Below are 24158 nucleotides of genomic sequence, written 5' to 3'. Positions count from 1 at the left end.
TGGATGACTTGCTAATAGCTTCTGATTCTTTTCAGCAGTGCCAGCAGGATACCCTACATCTTCTGACTATCCCTTGGAGGAAAAGGACACAAGGTGTCAAGAGAAAAATTACAGCTATGATCACCTCAGGTACATTACCTTGGACAATTGATATTTTAGGGTAGTAGACAGGTGTTGCCATCTCGTACTGAGGCAATAGCTAAGGCTTCATGTTCAACTACTCAGCATCAGCTTAGATCTTTCTTGGGTATGACAGGGTATTGCAGACAGTGGATTTCAAATTATGCAGAAATTAATAAACCTTTGACAGAGCTTTTAAAGCAATACATGCCAGAACCCCTCCCTTGGGAGAGTGAAGAGGAAAATTCATTTCCTAATTTAAAGCAAGCTTTAGCTACTGCCCCAGCTTTAGGGTTACCAGACTACGGAAAAATTCATTTTATTTTGTCATAAAAGAAATGGATTTGCTCAGGGAGTGCTTACACAGAAACATAAGGACAGCTACCGTCCAGTAGCTTATTATAGCACAGCACTAGGTTCTGCTGCAAAGGGATTTCCACCATGCCCAAGGGCAGTCACTGCAACTGCCATTCTAGTCAATCTAGCACAATCATTGGCATGCGTGCATGATCTTACAGTAGCTGTCCGTCATTCTGTATCATCTCTCTTAGAATAAAAACTCAGTCACACTCGACTGCATGTCTAACTAAACATGAATTAACTTTACTTACTGATCCATCTATTTCTCTCATACACTGTTCTGTTCTAAAGCCTTATTCTAAAGCCTGCATCCTTGCTACCAATTACTGAGGATGGAGAACTGCGTGAGTGTGTGTGTGCGTTTCCTCCTAGGGATGATTTAAGGGACACTTCCTATACACAGCACTGAGCTGGAGTTATTTGTGGATAGTTCCTGTGGAAGAACCGGAAGGGACATTAACAACTGGGATTGCCAAGTGCACTGAACCTGGTTCAACAAAGATTAAAAGGTGTTCACTCTGCACAAATAGCAGAGTTAGTGGCTTTGCAAAAATCTTGTGAATTAGCCAAGGACAAAGTGCTGCATGATTTTGGTCGGCTTTGGAGGCAGAGAGCTTTTCTAAGCTCATTGGACACTAAAATTAAAAATTAGGAGTATGTAAACAAATTTACTGAAGGCCCTTTTACTGCCTAGAAAGCTGGCTATAAATCAAGTGTAGTGCCCGTCAGAAGCGTGTAGACAGTGTTTCCAAAGGGAATAACTTTGCAGATTACGCTGCTAAGCAGATTATAGTAGAAAATTGTAATAACTCTTATGTAAAGCTACTGCAAAACTTTAATAGTGATGAAATGTTTGATTTTTACAAAGTATCACTTTTCCAAGCTGAAGCATCACAGGGAGATGTTCAGAGGTGGCTGAAGGATGATGTATTAAATTCTCTGATAGAATATGGAGACATCCTGATGGCCGACTGGTGGTGCCTGCCTCCTTGCTACCTTACATGGTAAGGGCATATCATTTACCGGCCCATGCAGGTAAGACAGCTTTATTTAATCAAATTACCAGAAGTTGGTATGCCCCTCATGTCTCCTCTCTGATATTTCAGTATGCTAATAACTGCGCAAAATGCTTAGAGAACAATGTTAGCAAAAAGGCAAACATTAAGGCTGCATGCTTACCACCACCTTGAGGACCTTTTGTTAATTCAGAGCTTGACTTTGCTCAGATGCTGAGAGTACGTAGTTTACAGTATACTTTGACAGTGGTGTGTATGTTTTCTGCATGGGTAGTAGCTTACCCATGTCAGAGGGCAGACTGTCATAAAAAAACTAATGTATGATTTTATTCCTAAGATTGGTGTACCCTGTATTATTAACAGTGACCAGGGAATCCATTTTAACAATTCCCTGATTAAGGAATTATGCAAGATTTTTAATACTAAGTTAAGCCTTCACTGTCCCAACCATCCACAATCATCTGGACTGCTGGAATGGGTTAGTAAGATCCTTAAAAAAAAAAAAAAAAAAAAAAAAAAAAATTTTCAAAAATTTGTGCTGAAACAAACCTTAAATGGCACAAGGCACTTCCCCTAGCTCTAATGAGCATGCAAAGCACACTGAATGCAACAAGATAACAGAGTCCACTATGAGATATTAATGGGGAGAGAGATGGCACTTCCTTGTGCTCCCCCTGCGTGAAATGAAGAATTAACTAACAGATGATGTATTACTAACATACTGTAAAACAAGCTATTCCTCAACCTCCTGACCAGCCCCATCACCAACTACAGCCCGGTGACTGGGTTTATGTACAAAACCTTCCAGAGAAAGAATTGGCTGCAACGACGCTGGAAGGGATTTTATCAAATCCTGCCGACGACATTTACTGCAGTCCGCTGTGCAGACTACCAACCTGGATTCACTAATCTCACTGTAAGAAGACCTGTCATGTAGGGACCCCAGACAAATCATTGTTGCCTGTGAAAGAAGATCGAAGTGTGAAGGACAAATTATCTGCCCCAGTGAAGAATTAAGGAGAAAATCAACTCAATCAGCATTTCATAATGAATCCTGTGACAGGTACTTTTGCTTTGTTTTTGTTGCAGTTTCCTTTTATAACCTGGTCAAGAGAAAATAGTTTCCTGTTGCTTCTTTGACAATATGCTGTGGACTTAAATGTGACAAACTGTTGGTTATGTTCGCATATACCTCATCATTCCAGGGCAGGGATTCCAATGATTCCAAATCCTGCATCACAGGTAACATTTGAAAAAGATCTTAGTGAAAATAATCTAACTTGGCGTGATGTGATTAATTTTTCAAAGGTTGTCTCTTCAGCTTGCCACCATAAATCGTGGAGACGCGTTATGCCAGAAATGGGACTGTGCCAGTGGGAATCAGCAAATGTAATGACACTAGACATGAAAGTGTGTTAAACTCTTTACACTTAAAAATCTTTGACTGGGGACGTGGGCATTACACAGGACCGTTACTACATTTGTGGTGACTGTGCCTACCCCTGATTACCCACAAAAGTCAGGGTGTTGCTTTGTGGGCTACATTACTCCTGCTATTCAGCATTTTGAGAACCCTCCAGAACGTAGACTGAGTAATAAGCAGGCAATTCACTGGGCAGAGCAAGTATTTTCAGCATTTGCTCCTGTGTATGGAGTGGAAAGGACAATACTTGAAATCACCATGCTTGCTCAAATTCAAGAGGTAGCCAACCATACTTCACGTCACATTAGGATGGCAAATCGAGAAATTACTGAAATGCGAACTGCGGTATTACAAAATCAACTGGCACTTGATATAATGTTTGCTGTAAAGGGAGGGGGTATGTGCTCCCATAGGAAATTGTTGTTCTTATACTAGTGACCATCATGATGAACAAGAAAAGTTGGACAATTACATGGAGCAGAGGGCCAAAGATTTGGACAGCATGTCTAAACAATGGACACTTTTTGGTTGGTTGGGCAGTGTATTTGGTAACCAGGGAACTTGTAAGGCATAATTACAGTAACTGGCATTATTCTTTTAGTTTTAATATTTTCTGTTCTAAAGGCTGTAATCACAAAGTGCTTGATCACACCTGCACGTGAAATGACACTTGTACCTGATAATGAACTTAAGGTCTTCTTCTTCTTCTTCTTCTTTCGGCTTTTCCCGGTTAGGGATTGCCACAGCGGATCACCTGTCCGATCATGATTGGCAGTGAAGTTTTTTCGGTGTCGAGTTGCCAGCCCGGCGCCCAACCTTCCACAGAAGGCACACACATGCACGCACTCACACCTAAGGCCAGGTTAGAGTGTCCAATCCACTTACAGCATGAATTTGGGATGTGGGAAGAAACCGGAGCACCCAGAGGAAACCCACGCAACCACAGGGAGGACATGCAGACTCCGCACAGAAGGCACCCCAGCCGAGGATCGAACCAAAGAACTGATAATGAACTTAAGGTAAATAAATGAAAATTCAAACCACTGCAGATGACGAATATTATGATGCTGAAGCATATTTTATCAAATTAAGAAAAATCAAGATATAATTCTGTACTGTAGGACACTGGTAGTATCAAACAGGGATTTGTTAAAAAAATGTACTGCTCATGAAGAGTCTTCACAAAATGCATATTAACTTACAGGTTTCTTCACAAATGAATTAAACAAAATGTTTATAAATGGTTTATGTTAAAAAATATGTAGTACAGATGCACGATTATGCAAACCACAATTATCCAAGTTGTAGTTAAGTATCTAACATCAAGCTGTAAGGGTTATTAATAGATGACTGAAAGTAAAGAAAGTGCTGAAGGGGTTAAGAGATGTTACTATGATCAACAAAGGCTGGTTCTGGAATGCTCAGAAAGGGAGGAAAAGAAACAATGTGAAATAGATTTTGCCTTATGTGAGCTCTGGTCTCCCCAAGCTGGGGCTACGTAGTTAAAAGGAATGTTAGGGAGACAGCATGTACTGGTACTGAAAGATACAAGGTTGAAAAACAAGATAGGCTGTTAGGCCAGGTGGCTTGCATTTTAAAACACTGTTACTAAAACATGGTTGTCAAGTGTCCTTGTGCAGCACTAAGTGAGAAGCATGAAGGTCTGCAGAGACCCTATTTATTAACTAATAGGGAACGTCAGAATTCAGCATGCGTGTTACCGATATGAAATGGTAGATAAACCATATGTTTTTCTGCTTGGTGAGACCGATTTGAAAATTTTATGCAGCCAGTTACCCAGCGTTGAAATCTGGTCGATTTCAATAAACAGGGAAATGTTTTGCACATCTTGAACAGTTATCCCTGACTCAAGACTAACAGGCAAATCAATGTTATTTATGTATATTTTAATTGCAGCTTAACACTGGTAAACAAATGTCCCACACAGGTAAACTTCTTTCAGTTCGAATTTACATTTCTGAGGATTCAGTTTAAGATTTACTTCACATGCATGGTCTAGAACCCCTCTGAGATGTTCATCATGTTAGTCTTCACCACTACCTCCAACAATAATGTCATCTACTACAATAGCACAAGGGTAACCAGAAAAAAATGTGTTCCATGGTATGTTGAAAGACTTCACTGGCAGAAATGATTCCAAATGGCATTCTCAAAATCTGTACCTACACCAAATGGTGTACTGAATGTAGTTAACAATGAAGATTTACAATCCAGCAAAATTTGCCAAAAAGAACTTTGCACATCCAAGACTGAGAAAACAGCGGAATTTGAAATGAGAGCAGCTACCTCTTATTGTACACACCATATAATAAGGCCGCTCAAATGCCTCAGGTCTCTTGGATCAATACATATTTAAATATCATCTGAGCTTTTCTTATGAGCTTTTCTTATGAGCTACAATCATGGATGATATCCATTCAGTCTGTTCTACTGGAGCAAGAACGGGTCTACTTCATTTTACTGAAAGCTCATTTCACTGAAAACTCATTTGACTGAAATTCACTTTGTTAAAAGTTATATATGGCTATTTCCCCACTGTAGTGCGATCCTGGAGTTATTATATAAAGTAAGGGGGGGCACAGCCCTCCACATTGGGTGGTGTGGGGGGCATAGTCCCCCACATAGTTATGTTATATATTGTCTTCTGGAAAGAGTTATTCATTGGACTTCTAAGTATCCATATCTATGGTTTTAAACATTTAAAACAGGTGGGGGGCTACATCCCCCCCTTACTTTATATACTAACTCTAGGATCGCACTACAGTGGGGAAAAGAACATATCACTTTCAACGAAATGAGTTTCAGTCAAAGGAGTTTTCAGTGAAATGAGCTTTCAGTGAATTGTGCGCAGACAACTGAGTTTCAGTGAAATGAAACAGACCCGAAAGAACACCCAAATGCACCATTTTGTTTAGTTCTACTTTTACTTTACTCTGCATTGCTACTGGAATCTTCTGTGCTGGTCTAACAACTGGACTTATTCCATGAAGTTAAACCATGAAGTATGTAACTGGAAGTTACCAAGTTTGTCTTTGAAAATATCAACATATTCAGTAAAATATTCAGTGCAAAACTATTGTTGTTGTCCATATTTATATGGTGAACCTCTTTATTTAATGAAAATCTGTCCCATTCTCAGACGGTCTTTGAGGCCTAACAATGATGCAAATGCCTTTTGACTACGTAAAACTGCAAGTCATAGCGGTCTCCAGCAGAACGGCATGAAAGAACTACTGTGCCATCAGTCTGAATCTCTTCACCACCACAAGCACGTAGTTTTGCACACTTTGCCGAATCAAGTTTCTCACCAGCTTTTATTTTAGCAAACATTTGTGATGCTATAACACTGCACTTAACATCCAGTGTCTATTTTACACTCTAAAGGTTTCCCATTAATTTGTACAGCATGAAATATTTCACTCTTTGCTGACAAGTGGTAGTCTACTGTATTAACTATTTCATCTATCACAGATACATCATAGAAAGTTTTCTCACAGCTCTCCGAGTTTGCTGCAGTCTCTACAATTTACTTGCTTCTTTGGATACTTTCTTTTAAAACAATTTTGTGAAACGTTAGACTTGCAAAGCCTTTTGAAAGGATTCCATTGTTTACATTTGTGGCACTGCGGACCACAAGCTAAACACTTTTCCTGTTTAGTTTATGACTGCCTCTAGAATTGCGACAGTTAATGAGGTTGGGAGTGGCCCCCTTCAGTTTATATTTCTTTTTCAGCTTAATTTCCTGTTGCACACTACCAACATTTGCACTACCAGACACTGCAAACAAGTTTTTCTCATTCATGAGCATATTCATATGCTTTTCTGTAAGCTCATATTTGACAAATCTCTATGGCTTTGCTCAATGTTAATTCACTATTTAGAAGCAAAATCTTTCTCACTGCATCATTAACACCACATACAAAATTATCTTTTATCAACTCCTCTCTTAGAACACCAAATATGCACATTTTTGCTTAATTTCTTAAATTGGTAATATAAGCTGCAACAATTTCACCAGGCTTTTGATTTCTTGTGTAAAAATTGTGCCTTTTCATTGCAATACTCATTTGAGGGTTACACATTTCTCTAAATTTACGTTTTAAGCATTCCAAGTCTTCCCACGTTTCAGCCTGTATCACAATATGGCGGTTCTCCCCCTTCCCTGCATACACAGCAGGTGCACACACAAATGAATGTTCTCGCTCAATGGCTTCTGAGCCAGTTAAATTGAGAAGTATAAATGCTTTTGTACAAGCATCTTTATCAGAAAATGCAGGTTGTATGAAAATATCATATTCTTGCTCAAACACTTGCCAATTCTCAGCATTATTATCAGACACCAGGAGTTCAGGTGTGTGAGATCCCTCTACTATAGCAACAAACTTCTTTTAAACGTTAGTGCAGACCTGGTACTTCTAATTATGCCAAAATGCACAACAATCTCTGAAAAAACTTTACTTTAACACTGCAAATGCCTCGAACACTCCAGGCAGTTTGGACACGTCCAAACATCTTAGTTACTGCGAAAAAAGTCTTACATTGTGAAAAAATTCAGACATTTACAGCCTTTTTGATAATTTCAAAACACTTTAATCATTATGTCACTATTTTCAGACATTTCGAATATCTCAGTAATTATTTTGAACAGTTTGAATGCCATGCCGCATGTCTGGTGACTGAAAATCATTTAAACAAGACCCTGGAGAGGTGGAGATATGCTTTAGAGAGGAGCGGAATGAAGGTCAGCAGGGCTAAAACAGAATATATGTGTGTAAATGAGAGGGAGGGTAGAGGAATGGTGAGGATGCAGGGAGTACAGTTGGTAAAGGTGGATGAGTTTAAGTACTTGGGATCAACAGTTCAGAGTAATGGTGAGTGTGGAGGAGAGGTGAAGAAGAGAGTACAGGCAGGGTGGAATGGGTGGAGAAGAGTACCAGGAGTGATTTGTGACAGACGGGTACCAGTAAGAGTGAAAGGGAAGGTCTACAAGAGGGTAGTGAGACCAGCTATGTTATATGGGTTGGAGACGGTGGCACTGACGAAAAGGCAGGAGTCAGAGCTGGATGTGGCAGAGCTAAAGATGTTAAGATTTGCACTGGGTGTGACTAGGATGGACAGGATTGGGAATCAGTATATTAGAGGGTCAGCTCAGGTTGGACAGTTTGGATACAAAGCAAGAGAGGCGAGATTGCATTAGTTTGGACATGTGCTGAGGAGGGATGCTGGGTATATTGGGAAAAGGATGCTAAGGATGGAGCTGCCAGGTAAGAGGAAGAGAGGAACGCCTAACATCAGGTTTATGGATGTGGTGAGAGAGGACATGCAGGCGGTTGGTGTGAAACAGCATGATGCGGACGACAGGAAGAAATGGAAACAGATGATCCGCTGTGGCGACCCCTAACGGGAACAGACGAAAGAAGAGGATGATGATGAAAGGAACCGCTGACCTGTTTGACTGTTCGCTCCTGTACATCACTCCACCTCCGAGTGCCTCATGGTTTGCGAGCTGCTTCAACTTCAGATCCCATTCTGACACCATGTCCCATGTCTCGTGTATTCAAATGAGACACTAAGGCAGGAATTGGGTTCAAGTCATTTACTGTATATAAACACACCAGAAGCTGTAACTGGAACATGTACTTCGATCTTCATATGCTTACTGACTGACTCATTACTTCAAACAGACACATGTGCATCTCCGTTCAAGCTAGCACTGACACTGAATGGCTATACAAAATGGCACTGACCTCACATGTGCTCAGTAACTTATATGCACATGCTCTCTGACTACAACGGCTGACTATGTACAATATATGTACACAGTGATCTACACCCCCCCCCCCCAAACAGACACACACACACACACACACACACACACACACACACACACACACACACACACACACACACTAGTGAAGGGATAAAAAAAACAAGAGTTCCAGCTCATGGAAATATCAGCAGAGCCTCTGGGTATGAGCAAAGGACAAACAGGACGACTCCATCAGAACAGTCTCTAGCAATTCTATAGTGAACAGTAACAAGCACTACTGCCAAAGACAGAGAAGTTTTGTGTTCTTATCCTTACTTTCTCTCTTTAAAGGCAGATAAAGAAACACTGATAGAACACAACTGCTTTGGTAATTCTGCAGATATATCCTAAAGCAATACTACTTTATAAAAACAGAGAACGTCCAACACAAGCCAGCAGTAAAACTTAGTTTACTTTTCTAAACTTTGTTCAAAGAGATGTAAAGATGTTATAATCACACACAATCAAGCAACTCACCATAAGACGAGCGTGATTTATATTCCATGTGAACGTTGTCAAGGTTCTCTTTTCTGGGTCCACGATGGAATCTTCAATTATGTAGGCACACTTTGTCTTGCTAACAGGGAAAATACATTCAGCCCATCGTGGCAGTCTATTTGTTTTGGTCAGCAACCTCCTTGAAATCAGCCTGTTGTCTGGTGTTACCTCCCGGTAAATTATATCTTCTGTTAAAACATGCTTGCTATGAACAGATGGGGAAAACTTGAATCAGATCAGACTTTCAAGACTGCTATTAAATATGCAAATGGTTGCTACATTCCCCAACTTTTTGGTACAAAAAATCATTATCTACCTTCCAGCCACTGCAAACAGAAGTAAGCGCCAGGAGCAAAACAAGCCAGCCTTTAGATCTTTACACTGTGAGCTGGATTCATGAAACTCTGCCAAGTGCAAACTCCATGCCCTGAGCTTACCCAGTGAGAGATCAACCATGCCTGTGCAGTATTTACAAAGCTATTCCTATATTCTTATGCCAGAACTAAACTCCAGCCTCAGATTTGTAGCTCAACAGTCACTTTTTTTCAGCAGTAACTACCATTTCAAAGCAACACCTCATACATTCATTTGTGACAGCTTTTGATTCAAATAAAAAATTTCCATGATCTCAAATTTTACCTTTTTGTTTTATCACCAGTTATTGATACTTCCGTGAAGATAAACTTTAGTCTATACCAATCCACATAGAATGGATGTGAAAAACAATGCATCTTGTGTCCTCATAACTGCTGACCACACTTCTCAATATTCACAGATTTTGCTTCATATTTGTGCCCTGTACCTCAAACGTTTTGATTATTTTCTGATAAATCTCAGAGGATTAGTCAGTCAGTCAACAATGCCAGCCAGCAAAGGTTCATAGATATTTATTAAGCTACTGATTAATGAAGATCTTTACAAGGCTAGCCATACATTACCATTAATTTTTTTGTCCTTTAGGTATGAATAACCCAGAGATGACTGGAACATTTATGTGTTGCCCCTATCCATGAAGGACAAGGATGGAAAACCAGGGATGAATTTGTGGTTACACATCTATTCATCCAGATTACAGGTGAATATTTTAAGAGAAGTACTTCACTTTATGTGGAGAGGATTACTATTCCAAAGAAGTGATATCAACTTCTTTGATGTCATCTGTTCCCCAAACATGTTCTGTTGCAAAAGAGATGTACAGTGCTTGAGTGGGTGTTTATGCCTCCAAATGGGGTTGCAAATATGCAGTAGGTCTGACATGAAAGGGTCTGTTATGGTTCTGTATGCAAAGCAGAAATCATCCTTCAACAGCCTGCATGACAGTGAGAAGAAACTCAGAGTTTGCACAGTTTTTATGCTTTAGGTCCTGGATGTTCACATTACTAATAGAATTGTGTCAAATATTTGGACAAGTACATACTGAATGGGGTACTATACTCACGGACAGCCTGATGAGTGTGGAATGATCACATCCCTGGACCAGGTCGCCATACCTTTAACAAGACATGCAATGAAAAGGCACTTTTCTTACAACAGTGGAGTCATTGTGATTCAGGGACAGTTTGCTTTCTATATAGGTTCCCAGGTCCCTAAACACTGGATCAATTTTCAGGGGTGTTTTGTCAATGTGATAGTTACAAGGTAGGTCTTCCTTGCTGAAGGATACTATTATGCAGGATACTATTATACATTCCTTGACATTCAGTTTTAGTCCATGGTTTTGACATCAGCTATTGGTTTAGAAATGGCCCTTGGAGGATCTTGTTGTCCTCTAGGATTTTATAATGACAAGTTTACAGCCATCAGCAAACCTGGTCAGCCATAAACTCTTAACAGTAGCTTTGACCTCTGAGAAATAAATGCCAAAGAAGAGTGGCCCAAAGACTGAACCCTGGGATACACAACTAATGAGAGATCTTTTGGAGGAGGTAGAGCAGCCCACCCATTTCCTGGGTTCTATTTACGAGTCGATTTGCTATCCAACAAGTTACACAGGGATTACCATTTAACTGGGATAGTTTATCTATGGCACCTAGAGGTGGGATGGTGTTGAATGCCTTTGAGGGGATGAGGATATGCCCTCATCCATTGCTTCAGTGACCTTCTTGAAAAAGTCAACCAGGTTATATAGGAAGGATCAAATCCAAATTGGCTTGGGTTGAGAATTTGTAGTTATCTAGGTTTCCATTTATGAATTCCATAATGATCCTTTACAAAGACCTACCACAGCTGGTCAGGCTTATGGGTCTATAAATTTTCTCGGGTCTGATGCCCCACCTTTGTGCAAAGGGATGACAACTTCTTTCCTCCATTCATCCAGCACAAAGTCCATTTTCAGGCTGACACGGAATAGTCTCTGTAGGGAGACTGACAAGTCCGGTTTCAAGCTGGAAAGTAAACAGCCCGGCAGGGTATCCAGTCCCATAGAAGCTGAATTCTTGGTCTTGCTTGGATACTGCCTTGAGGACTTGTTCATGTGAGATTTGCAAGGAGTGCAGATGTGGTATGAGACCTGGGAATGAAGGAGGGGAGGAGAAGTGAACTAAGCCAATCTACTAGCAGATAAATTTAGCACTATTTCACCTGGGTCCAAGTAAGTCAAATCATTTACTGTTAGTTATGCATAGTGCTCTGCAATTTGTAAGGTTTCTAACATAGCTAAAGAAGGCTTTATGGTTGCCCAGTATTGGTACTTACCTCATATCTGGCTTAGGTTGTTTGGATCAGGTTTCCTATCAGGTTTCCAAGTGCACGTTTTTAAGATTAGCAAGTGCTCTAATTTTTGCACCCTGAATGTTCCATTTACTTTAAACGGGCAAGCATTTTTTTTTTATTAAATTAAAATGAATGAATGATGCAATTAAACTTATTTGTTGCCAGACCTGTTTACATTTGGGTTCCACCATACAGGCTTATTGTTGAATTTCGCATTGTATTTACTTTGGTGGGAGACAGATGCATCTAAGCAGCTAGTCACATATGTATAGAATTTGGAGGTAAAGGATTCCGCATGAGCAGCTGGGTCATCGAGATTTAAGGGGATGTTGAATTTAGCCAGGTCATCACTCATGTTCAGTAGATTAGCCTTAACATAATCTCTGAATACCAAGGAATTGGAAGATGTTTCTGGCTAGAGTCTTGAGGTTCAATTTGACCAGGGAGGGAGTTACAGCTGGTATGGAAGAAGATAGTACAGTTGTGTACACTTACCATAAATGTAGATGTTAGAGTGTATTCACTGTTGCAGTCATTACATTTGGGTTATCCTGCTGGCAGGTTGCCCTCAGTCGGCCTGAATTCCAAAGTCTTGGGTCCTGGGTCGGTTGCTGTCGCCTCTTCCCTGACGTCAGGTCGTCAGGGGTATAAAAGATGCAACCAACGCCATTTTATTCAGTTGTTCTTGCCCCAGATGTCAGGTGCCCCCAAAAGGGTAGGCTAAATTTATGTAAATAAAATATACATGCACCAGAAATAAGCTTTAACTTCATCTATAAGCAAATACACCACCTAGGCTGTATAGATTAGAGAAGTAAAGATAAGTTCCAGCAAAAATAAGGGGGATGGCGGGTGGGTAACCTGGACTGCAACAGTGAATACACTCGAACATCTACATTTATGATAAGTGTACACAACCGTACTATGTTCTTCGTGTTTCACTGTTGAAGTCATTACACTTGGGTCGAGTCCCAAAGCTATGGTTGGAGGCATGGAGCTAAATAGCATTAGGAGCGGCTATGAGGTCCTGCAGAACTGCAGTGGCAAAGCCTGCCCTGGATTTAGAGTAAAGAGGCAGATTGTAATGTTTTGTAAAGGTATGCACTGAACTCCAAGTGGCAGCCTCTAAAATGTCTTTGGTTGGTACTCCCCTGAGAAATGCTGCAGAAGTGGCTGCAGCTCTGGTTGAATGTGGCCTAATGCCCTTAGGCACTGGTTTGCCATGCTGTGAGTAGCAGAAACGAATGCAGTGACCTATCCACTTTGAAATAGTCTGCTTGGAGATGGCCTTTCCTTGTGATGCTGTGGCATATGCCACTAGTAATTGTTCTGTCTTTCTGAAAACTTTAGTTTTGTCCAAGTAGAATCTAAGTTGTCTGTATAAGTCCAAAGAATGCAGAATTTTCTCCCCCTTGTTCTGTGGATTTGGATAAAAGATTGGCAAATTAATAGTTTGGTTAAGGGCTACACTGGATACCACCTTAGGCATAAATGCAGGGTGTGTTCTTGGAGAGACCCTATCTGGATAAAAAATGATAAAGGGTTCCATGGCCATGAGAGCCTGTAGCTCTGAAACTCGTCTTGCAGAAGTTATTGCTAGGAAAAGTGCTGTTTTCCAAGATAAGAATTTTATATCTGCAGTAGCAGCTGGCTCAAAAGGAGGTAAGGTGAGTTTTTCCAAGACATAATTGAGGTCCCATGCAGGTATTTACGTTCTCCTTGGAGGCCTTATGTTTTTGGCTCCTCTGAGGTACTGCCAATAAAGGATGAGAAAAGAGTGGTGGCTCTGTATTGTAGTGAGCCGAAATGGCAGAGGCATGGATTTTAATTGATGAGAAAGATGGGCCTTTGTCCAGCATCTCAGTTAAGTATTGCAAAATCTGAGGAATATTTGGGACAGCTGTATCAGTTCTTTGAGCTTGGTTCCAAGCGCAAAATCTCTTCAATTTCCCAGCATAGGATTTTCTAGTACTAGGCCTTCAGCATAGGATTTTCTAGTACTAGGCCTTCTGGCTTCTAAAATGACATCCATCATAGCTTTACTGAGAGGTGTGGTTTGTATGGCTACATTATCCGCCATGCTGCCAGGTTTAGGGTCCTGAGTTGGCTGTGCAGAATCTGATTGTTTTGCTGGGACAGTAGATGAGGTAGTTAATGTAAGGTTCCAGGCTGGGCATTGGGACAAGTTCCTTAAGATCGCATACCAGTACTGGCGTGGCCAGTCTGGGGCAATCAGAATCATTTTTGGTATCTCCTGCCTGACCTTTAGGAGTACCTTGGGAAGGAGAGGTAGTGGAGGAAAGGCATATACTGATAGGTTTGTCCAGTTGAAAGATAAGGCGTCCACTTTCCAAGCTTGTCTGTGATAAGTCCTTGTGCAAAATCTTTTTAGTTGATTGTTTTGAGGGGAGCCAAATAGATCTATGTCCGGGCATCCCCATTTCTTTGTTATCATGCTGAAGACTTGTGGATCCAGGTGCCACTCCTAGGGATCCATGAGGTTTCTGCTTAGTTCGTCTGCCAGAGTGTTTTCCTTTCCTGGCAGGAATTGTGCCTGCAGATGAACTTGGTAAGTTAATGCTGTGTCCCATAAAGCCATGGCTAGTCTGCACAGGGGATAAGAATGAGTGCCCCCCCTGCTTGTTTATGTACCACATGACCGTGGTGTTGTCTATCTTTATCAGTAGTTGTCCCGGATGAAGTAGGTCCTTGAAGGCTGTCAGGGCATTTTGAACAGCTAGCATCTCTTTTTGATTGATATGTAGATGCTTTTGGTTTGTGGACCAGGTGCCCTGAATGCCTCTTCCTGCCATGTGTGCCCCCCCCAGGCATAATCTGATGCATCCGTCGTTAGGCTCTGCCTGGCTGGGGGTAGTGAGAATGGCCTTGTTTTGGTGACAAGCCTTTGCCAACCATCGAAACTCCTGTTGCAGGCAGGGAATTAAGAGTAATCATTGTTTCCAGACTGTGGCAATGTTGCGTCCAAACACTTTTTAGGTACCATTGAATTTTCCTCATATGCAGTCTTGCATATGGAATTAGTAAGATGCAGGATGTCATGAAGCCCAAAGCCTGCAGAATTTTTCTTGCAGATAACTGGGCGTTTGTTGCCATTTCCCCGAAATAGGTAGTCAGTTGCCTTTGTTTGTCGTCAGTTGCCTTTGTTTGTCTGGAGTGAGATAAGTCATCTGGGCAGTTGTATTTAAGCTTGCACCCAGGAATATTATCTCTTGAGAGGGTACTAGTTTTGATTTCTTTTTGCTGACTGTGTACCCTAGGCATGTTAAAAGTCTTATCACAAACGTCAGATGCTGTAGCAGAATGCCCTTGTTCTCTGCTTGTATGAGGCAGTCGTCCAAGTAAGGATATATTTATATTCCTCTTTGTCTGCAGAATGCAATTACTGGTGCCAGGCACTTTGTGAAGACCCTGGGCGCAGTAGATAAGCCAAAGGGCAGTGCAGAGAATTGGTAATGCTTTGAGCCAGCCTTGAATCTGAGGAATCTTCTGCATGTTTGTCTGATTGGGACATGCAGGTATGCTTCTTTTAGGTCTAAAGCCACGAGCCAAGCCTTGCTGCCCAGCATGGGCAGAAGCTGCTGTAAGGTCAACATCTTGAATTTTGGTATATCCAGGAAAATGTTTAGAATTGAAAGGTCCAGTATTGGTCTCCATGCTTGGTCCTTTCTCAGTACCAAGAACAGTCTTGAGTAAAATCCTTGTCCCTGCTCTTGCTGAGGCACTTCTTGAATAGCTCTCATGTCCATGAGAGCTGCGACTTGTTTTTGAGCCTCTGCCCACTGATTTTTTGGCAGGTCTGGACAACCGTTTGCCCTTGGTAGGGTATGGAAATGAAACTTGTAGCCTTAAGACACTATGTCTAGAACCCATTTGTCCTGGGTTATAATGTGCCAATTTTGAGAAACAACTGCTAGCTTTCCCCCTAAGGGTGCTGCCAGAAGATAAGTGCTTGGTGCAGGCAGGGGGAAGTCACTGGGACTGTTTCCTGTATGATTGTGATTTGTCCTCTCCACCTTTGGAGGTAGAGGCACGCCACTGCTTAGACCTGTAGGATCCTTGCGGCTGTGATCTGCCTCTAGGGCGTCTGGATCTGCCCCTTTGAGGTCTGTCTGAGACTGGAAAGGACCAATTCTTTGTAGGCCAGTGTCTGCTAAATCTAGGTGGCTGTACCTGTAAGAAATCTTTGACCGTTTGCATAGATTTAGCTTGGTCTTCCATTTTCTTTAATACCTCTTCTGCCTTAACACCAAACAAGGTATCACATTGTAAAGGAGCATCTAATAATTTTGCTTTCACATGGTCAGGCAGATTTTGTTCTTTCAACCAAGTATGCCTCCTAATGACAACCTGTAACAGCGGCCCTGCAGGAGGCAAAGTATGCTTTCCAACTTGTTCAGCTGCATGCAATAAATCTTGTATTTCTTTGTTTTCTGCACATTCAGAATTTGCCATCATTTTCTGTTTAAGTAGTGTCATGATATATTGCTGATATTTGAGCATATGAAACTGGCAATTTAAGGCCCTTATAGCCAAAGTAGCAGATGTGTAAATCTTTTTCCCCATCTATCCAGAGCCCTAGAATCCCTTTCAGAGGGGGTAGGGTTTTTCGCAGTAGAAGCCTTGACCCCTTTTGGACCCTGAGAAATAGTTTCTGGGTCTGCATAAGGGTTTTTGAAAAGGAATTTATGAGAGTCAGGGACCCTGTAGTATCTGTCCGGCTTAACAGGAGCTTGAGGTAAAGAGTCAGGGGTCAGACTGGACTCAGAGAACACATCATCTACAATGCCCAACACAGGTGGAATAGCTAGAGGCCTGTGTTGAGGAAGTAAAAATAAGTCTCTGAGCCTTTTCTTAGATTCTGAAAAATCTTGGCTCTCCCAGTGGAAGTGCTCCCTCATGATATGCAAGGTTTTCCCAAAAGAGTAGTCCTCAGGAGGAGAAGCTGAAGGAATTGATTCTTCAGCATCAGAATCCTCATAGGGGGAAGAGAATATTCCTGATCAGAAGAGGAATCAGTAGAAATGGAAACCTGATCTGAAGATTCATAGTCTGTCTCTTGCCTAGGCCTCTTATCAGGAGGGGGATGGGAACCCCTGATCAAGGTAATTAAGTCTTCGGCCATTTTGAGCATCTGTTTTTTGGGCATGGAGGCCTGTCCTTGGGGCTAGTGAACTTGCTTCTTTGTCTTTAAAAGTGTTTTAGTCTTTGAAGTCTGTTTAATATACAATTGTTTAGGTCTGAATACACCCTCAGAAGCAGATGCCTGCTCAGTGGCTCCGGACCCAACTGAGGGAATAATCTCAGAGGCTCCAATACCTTGCGTTTCCTGCGGCCTGGCCGACTCCACATGGGAGTCGGTAGCGGCCTGCAACTCTAAAGTAGTGGGCGTCAGGGGCTGCGAAAGCGCCTCACTGAGAACCGGCGAACCGGCAAATTGCTTAGGAGAAGCTTGTCAATTTTGGACCTCGGTTGCCTGTCTTTTTCTTTGCGTTTTTTGTGAACTCCGGTAGACAGATGGCTATCCGACGACATTGTATAATTAAATCTTCACCCATAATAGCTTAATGCAAAATCGTACTGATGCTTAATAGTGCGTTAGTTAAATCTAGCACAAAACCGATAACTAGCAACGTCGTGGTCAGGGCCTAGGCAAGGAATACAATAAGAATGAAAGTCCTTATGAGTTATTTGCTTCCCACAAGAAATGCAATTATTAACCTTTTCTGACATTGGTCTGGAGCAAGAAAAAAGTTTCCCCAACGGGGTACTTTGCTTTTAATGAAGACTTCGGATCTGAAACTCGAACACAAAAATCTCAGGAGTTGGCCGACCGGCGAACTGCTTCTGCTTCGGGCACCGCGCGGCAAGAAAGACGGAATAACATGGCATTGGCTGCATCTTTTATACCCGTCAGGGAAGAGGCGACAGCAACCGATGCAGGACCCAATACTTTGGAATTCAGGCCGACTGACGGGAACCTGCCAGCAGGATAACCCAAATGTAATGACTGCAACAGTGAAACACTAAGAACATCTGTCCCACATTGGTGAGGATGAAGTCCAGGATTTCATTTATCCCTGACTGGGATGAGGACTAAATGACCCAGACAGTTTGTACTAATAAAGTCCCGAAATCTTTTGGCATACATGTTGAAGGATGTACACATCTCCCAGTTAACAGAGAGAGAGTTGAAGTCCCTTAGAAGAATAGTATTTGGCTTAAAGCCTAGGGACTCCATACTAGCTAAGCAGAAGTTATAGGCTGAGGGGGTATAAAAGGTGTCCTATAGTTAACCAAAATGTAATAACAGGTTTCAACTGTCAGCAGGACATAGAGGAGCTCCAGGTTGATGTCTTGTGCAACTAGTCTGGAGATGAAGTGTTCTTATGCATATAAAAAGGAGACACCACCGCATTTAATGCCTTCATTTAGTGCAGTGGGTCTGAACATCAGTTTTATCCCTGCTCCAATAATGAACACTGATGGAACCCAGTCACTCATCTTCTTATGTGAATTTGAATAATGTTTAAAAATAGTCTCTGATTTTGCACCTTTACCCCACAAATAATGTTTGGCGTTCTCCTGGATTCTTGAGCAAACAAAAAAAAGAGCCATGCTGTTAGAGCCACCCAGAACTGTTGATGCATATCAAACTTCACAGTCAATAAGAAACATGAATCCTACAACCACAATGTCAACAGAAAACCTGTTTCCTATAACTGGCCTTTTCTATTCTGATATTTACCTATTTAACTGATCTGTTGCATACTTGTACTTGCAGAATAAAAGCTGAACAATTATAAAACTCAAATGCTGAAGAGGTAAGAACATGTCTGTTAATGTTAGCATTACCTGAAATACAACTTTTGGTGAAAAAATCTTCAACTTCTAAAAATCTCACACTAGAAACTGGAAGGAAAAGACTTGTCAAGACTCAGCATCTCTTACACTGCTAATTTCTTCAGCTTCCTAATTGAATACACACATCAGCTTCGACCTACTTATCACTCTTCTTTGTTGTAAAAAAAGCCAGCTTTTCACATATGCATAGTCAAAGCCCACTTGACCAATTTTCTGTTTTATGTAGACAGCAACAGAAAATTAGTCCCAGATTATATAATATTCGGTCTTTAATTTACAGAACCCGTTACACTAAAACAGCTGACCTAGAATATATTTCTACAGAAAAGTGGACAAACAAATGGTACACACTTTGAGGGGGAGTCTTTCAAGATTTACCACAAAAATATGCTGCAAATGCATGACTTGTGAACAATCTTCTACATTTATACGCTACTTATAAAACTAAACTGTAACCACTTACTTAGAAAATAGCATTCCTGCATGGATTTCATCATTGTATGTGCAGAAAAGGCTTGGGAATTAACTACAAACTTTAAGGTACTACATCATACCCCTCAAACTTAAAAAAATGCTGCCAGATTTGAGAGCAATCTATGTGCTTGATCTGTAAAAGGGGAACAAAGTCTTGATGGTTCGACAGGAGTAGAAGTCGAGAAAAACTACATTATGTATGTGACTTCCATTCACAACCTACACAGTCTAAGGAATTTGTTCATAGATATGTAATGGGTTAACAACCATAAGGGTCTTTTTAAGCCTATCCATGCATCACAACTGTATGCAACAACTTTGGTGCCCTAGAGGTTATTATTAGGGGTATGTGTAAAGTAGGGTATGCATGGTCAAACATTTACAGTTTGCCTCTATCCATGAGAGAGATAGAGGACAGACCAGGGGTGAATTTCTCATTTCCCATCCACTGGTCCAGGTTATGCTTGAAAAGGTTTAGGGAAAACTCTGCTTCACATGTTTGGAAAGTCTGTTCTAGAGAAGGGGTACTCTGAAATGCATCTCTCTTTCTGTAACGTGTCCTATTTATTTCAAAAGCAAGGTTTAAAGTCCCTGGATTGAGTAGTTCTGACATTTGTTTTGCAGATATGCAAGGGGCCCATCAGAGCAAGAATCTGGAATGTGCTATATGCCAGACATAGATCACCCCTCAACAATCTGTGGGGGAGACAGCACAGGGTTAGGACTTTGCAGCAAACCACACAAGACATGTTAACACCATGTATTCTTTTTGTGAAAAACCTCTGTGGATGTTCCAATTGTTGCATGTGCTTTTCAGGTACATACTGAAGAAGGCAATGTACTCAATAAGGTCAGTGTACAGTGGAACAATGACTTCCTTGGATCTTGAAGCCATCCCCTTGCTTATAAGTTGAGCAACACAAAGATTTCCTTACTATTGTAGATACACATTGGCCAAAAGCCAGGTTGCTGTCAGACATCCCCAAATCCCTAACTACAGGGTCTACTCTTCGGGGCATATTATCAATGAGGTAGTTTCCCAGGGTAGCAGACTTGCAAAGGGTACTATTATGCATTTCTTGGCATTAAGTTTTGAACCATCTGTGGCACCATTTACTTTAGCCCCTCCTGGAGGGTATTAGTTTCTGGGGGGGGGGGGGATTCTATGACTGCTCCCAATTTGTAATTATCTAAAAAAAACAAGCTAGCAAAAACCACCGCTGACTCACAAAGCCAGGAACTCAACTCAGGCCAATCCAACACGTAAAGAAATAAAAAAACAACAAATTTTAAATTAAAAAAAAAAAACAGCCAGCCAGAGGCTCTTGACGGTCTTGAATTCAAAAGTAGTACATAAAAATTAGTGGACCTGGCACTAAGCCCTGAGGGACTCCATTAGTGACTGTCCACAATTCTGAAGTAGACTCCCCTATCCTAACTTCTCGGGTCTTATCCGAGAGCCAGCAACCCTATGCGTTAACACAGGGATGTATGCTTAATTCCATAAATTTGTTTACAATGCCCATGTCGAGTACTGTGCAATTTAGCTTGCAGTTCAGCATGCAGTTTTCAGCACCATGACTGCACAGTCTGGAAGCCATGTGCTTTTACTATGCAAAGGCACAATTAAGGACCATTGTTGCTTATAGGCAGTTTAGGCAAGCTTTGCATGCAATGGTCCCCAGACAGCTGTTATCCAAGACAGACCGCTCATGGTCTTTTCAGATTCCAGCATGCAGCAGATAGATAATCATGGCAAGGTGCCAAGTAGGATCTTCCACTCCCTGGAATACAGAAAAAAGGGCTCCATGGGATGAACTGATCAGGACAAAATTTGGTGATGTTGGTGAATTCTGCAAAAGGATTTAAGAAAAAATGATGTTAACAAAACATTATTTATAGCACAAAGACTACAAGCATAAAGCCAAACAAATGTTCCAATTAAACCTTCCTGTAGTACAAACAAGTACAGCTACAGATAAAAAGCCAATGAACTGTACTTTCAATTTTTGAGATAGTTTTGGGGGCATCAGCTTTATAAACCCCAGCTTCTACACTCCCGAACCACATGTTCCACATTATTACCTGAAAGGGTTGGGATATCTTTGCCAAAACGCCAGAAGCACCTGATCCCAGGAGTTCTTTAGATCATTCAGACCCTGAAAATACTTCACCATCGTAGCTCTCAGCAATACTTTAAGGCTTTCTTCAATGTGAAAGCAGCTCAGCTAAATAGTGTCATCATCACAGATATAACTGAAAAAAAAAAAAATACAGATTAATGTTAGATCCCAATAATGAAGAAAACATTTCCCACTAACAGTTATCACCTTGAAGACTACTTAGAAGTCTACAAACACCATCTTCTATCAGAGTGATTACAGTCATTTTTCACAGTCATTCTCAAGACAATAAGACAAAATTGGCTTAAAAATGCAAGACGAAAATTAACATTATACATGTGTATCAATATTTTTATGTATGGCTTTACAGTCTGAAAAACTGAATGCTCTTATGAGCAAATGTTTTTTTAAGGCTGTAAATAACAGCAAACACACATTTGAGAGGATGTGTTTAGTGGAATTTATGCCACCAGTGTTTTGTATGAAATTGTGATGCAGCACGGAAAGGGGATGTGCCCTTGTGCAATCTCAGAATCTGGGCAGACAGAGTAGCCACCAAAAAAAAAAAAAAAAAAAAGTTTTTGACCACTTTAGTTTCGATGTAAAATGGATTGTTCTTTAGATGATCAGCATTTCAAATGTTTGCTGTTTGATGAGTCTTAGATATACACATACACGTTACATTATACCTAGATCTTTATATCTCTCTCTCTCTGTGTATAGATATATATATATATATATATTTATTACACACACACATATATATAATAAAATTGTGTATGTGTAATAAATATATATATATATATATATATATATATATATATACATACATACATATATATAAAATTTCTATTACGTGATCGAACCTCAACAAGTTCGAACCCTATATGGTTGAAACCATATAGTCGAACTTGCAAAATCGAACACGTAAAAAAAAAAAAAAAAAAAAACCTTAAAAGTAAAATAAACCCTTGCAAGCAGGGGGGCAAACCAACACACCCCCCACTCTATAAATATACCAACTCCGAGATCGCACTGTAATTAAATTTCAGAGCTGGTATTTTTAAAGAGTGGGGGGGTGCAGGGGGGCTTGCAACAGTTAGTTTACTGTTGCATGTTTTTTAATTTTAGTGTTCGAAGTTTTGAAACTTCGAACAGACAAGTTTGATATTGTCGTGTTTGAAGTTTCAAAACTTCGATCAAGTAACAGGAACCATATATGTATATATATATATATATATATATATATATATATATATATATATATATATATATGTATATATATATGCATGCATCTATATATCTACAGGGGTCTACCTCACATGACTGAAATTTCGTTTCACTAACTTTCATTTGACTGAGACCAAAATACCTAATTTTCAAAATACTGAAAACTCACTTGACTGAAACTCATAATACTGAAACCTTACAATGGTAAATTTCAAAATACTAACTTGCAAACCATAGACATGCACACTTACAACACCAAATGATTAACGCTTTCCAGAACTTAAACTACTTGCTTACCCTCTTAACAGAAACCGGACAATATAAAACCAAACTAGGTGGGGGGCGCTATGCCCCACTCACCCAATGTGGGGGGCTGTGCCCCCCACACCTCCCTAACTATATATACCAACTCCAGGATCGCACTACAGTGGGGAAAAGGCCATATACCTTTTTTCGTACCTTACAGTAGTCTATAGCTGCCATTACTGCTGGGAACGTACAAAATATCCACCATATTACTTGAGATACTTCCCATAAAAATGTCAGCAGACATATCCACATTTAGAAACACTACAACACTACTCTCTACATAACTATCAATATTCTGACAATAAGCACTCTACGTTATAGTAATTCCTTTTAGCACAAGCAAGTAACAAGAGAAGGAAAACCCAAATCATGTCCATGGCATACAATTCAGTCAAATGAGTTTTCAGTATTTTGAAAATTTCGGTATTATGGTCTCGTTCAAATGAAATTTCAGTCGTGAAGTATACCTATACTCACGCACACTCCTTATATGCCTCCACACACTCACTCCGCGCACACACTCACTCACTCACTCACTCCCGCGCACTCCAGCACTCACTCCACTCACTCCCACTCCACGCACACACTCACGCACACACTCACGCACACCTCACTCACTCACTCACACTCCTCCAGCACACACTCCACTCCGCACACACTCCACTCCGCACACACTCCACTCCGCACACACTCACTCACGCACACACTCACTCACGCACACACACTCATACTGGAAATAATTTTAAGCCTAGCCATTTCAACCCAATGTAAATAGCATAGAAGTGGTAGTCAATACCAAAGATGGCATTTAGTGATGAATGCCCACGTCCAGGAGGATTGTGGGTGCTATGCCCGGTAAGAATTTACGGTGCATCATCCACTTGTCCAGGTTACTCAAAAAGTGTCACACAGGTGCTCATACAAGTGTTTCATTTCATATGAATTGGTACCCTGTTCCAAAGACGTGGCAGTCGCTGGGAGAGAAATCTGTTCTTCCAGCATGTCCTATTTAAACCACAGGCCATATTTAAGTCCCTAAAATAGGTAGCCCTAGACCCATTTGATTTACGAATATGCAGCAAGTTCATTAGGTTTGGCTCCTGGATTGCTCTGCAGGCCAGGCACAAGTATCCCCTATGAAGTCTATACAATATGGAGTAAAGTGACATGGACTTTAGTCG

At 40.9% G+C, this 24158-nt stretch overlaps 1 protein-coding gene across 1 annotated transcript in view; it reads right to left on the bottom strand.

The window, feature by feature from the left end:
- Positions 1–24158, bottom strand: part of PRELID1 (PRELI domain containing 1) — a 595316-nt gene that overhangs the window by 387597 nt on the left and 183561 nt on the right. Inside the window, exons 2-3 of the mRNA XM_044069306.1 lie at positions 21401–21571; positions 9227–9452 (exon numbers count right to left, since the gene is read on the bottom strand). Of these exons, the coding sequence (XP_043925241.1) occupies positions 9227–9452; positions 21401–21492 (318 nt within the window). The 5' untranslated portion in view covers positions 21493–21571. The remainder of the gene's footprint in view (positions 1–9226; positions 9453–21400; positions 21572–24158) is intronic.

Source organism: Protopterus annectens, chromosome 4.part0 (assembly GCF_019279795.1).
Source record: "Protopterus annectens isolate FY-2018-M chromosome 4.part0, PAN1.0, whole genome shotgun sequence".
Taxonomy (NCBI): domain Eukaryota; kingdom Metazoa; phylum Chordata; order Ceratodontiformes; family Protopteridae; genus Protopterus; species Protopterus annectens.
Note: the sequence above shows the minus strand (reverse complement) of the source record. Positions and strands in the feature narration are given on the sequence as shown.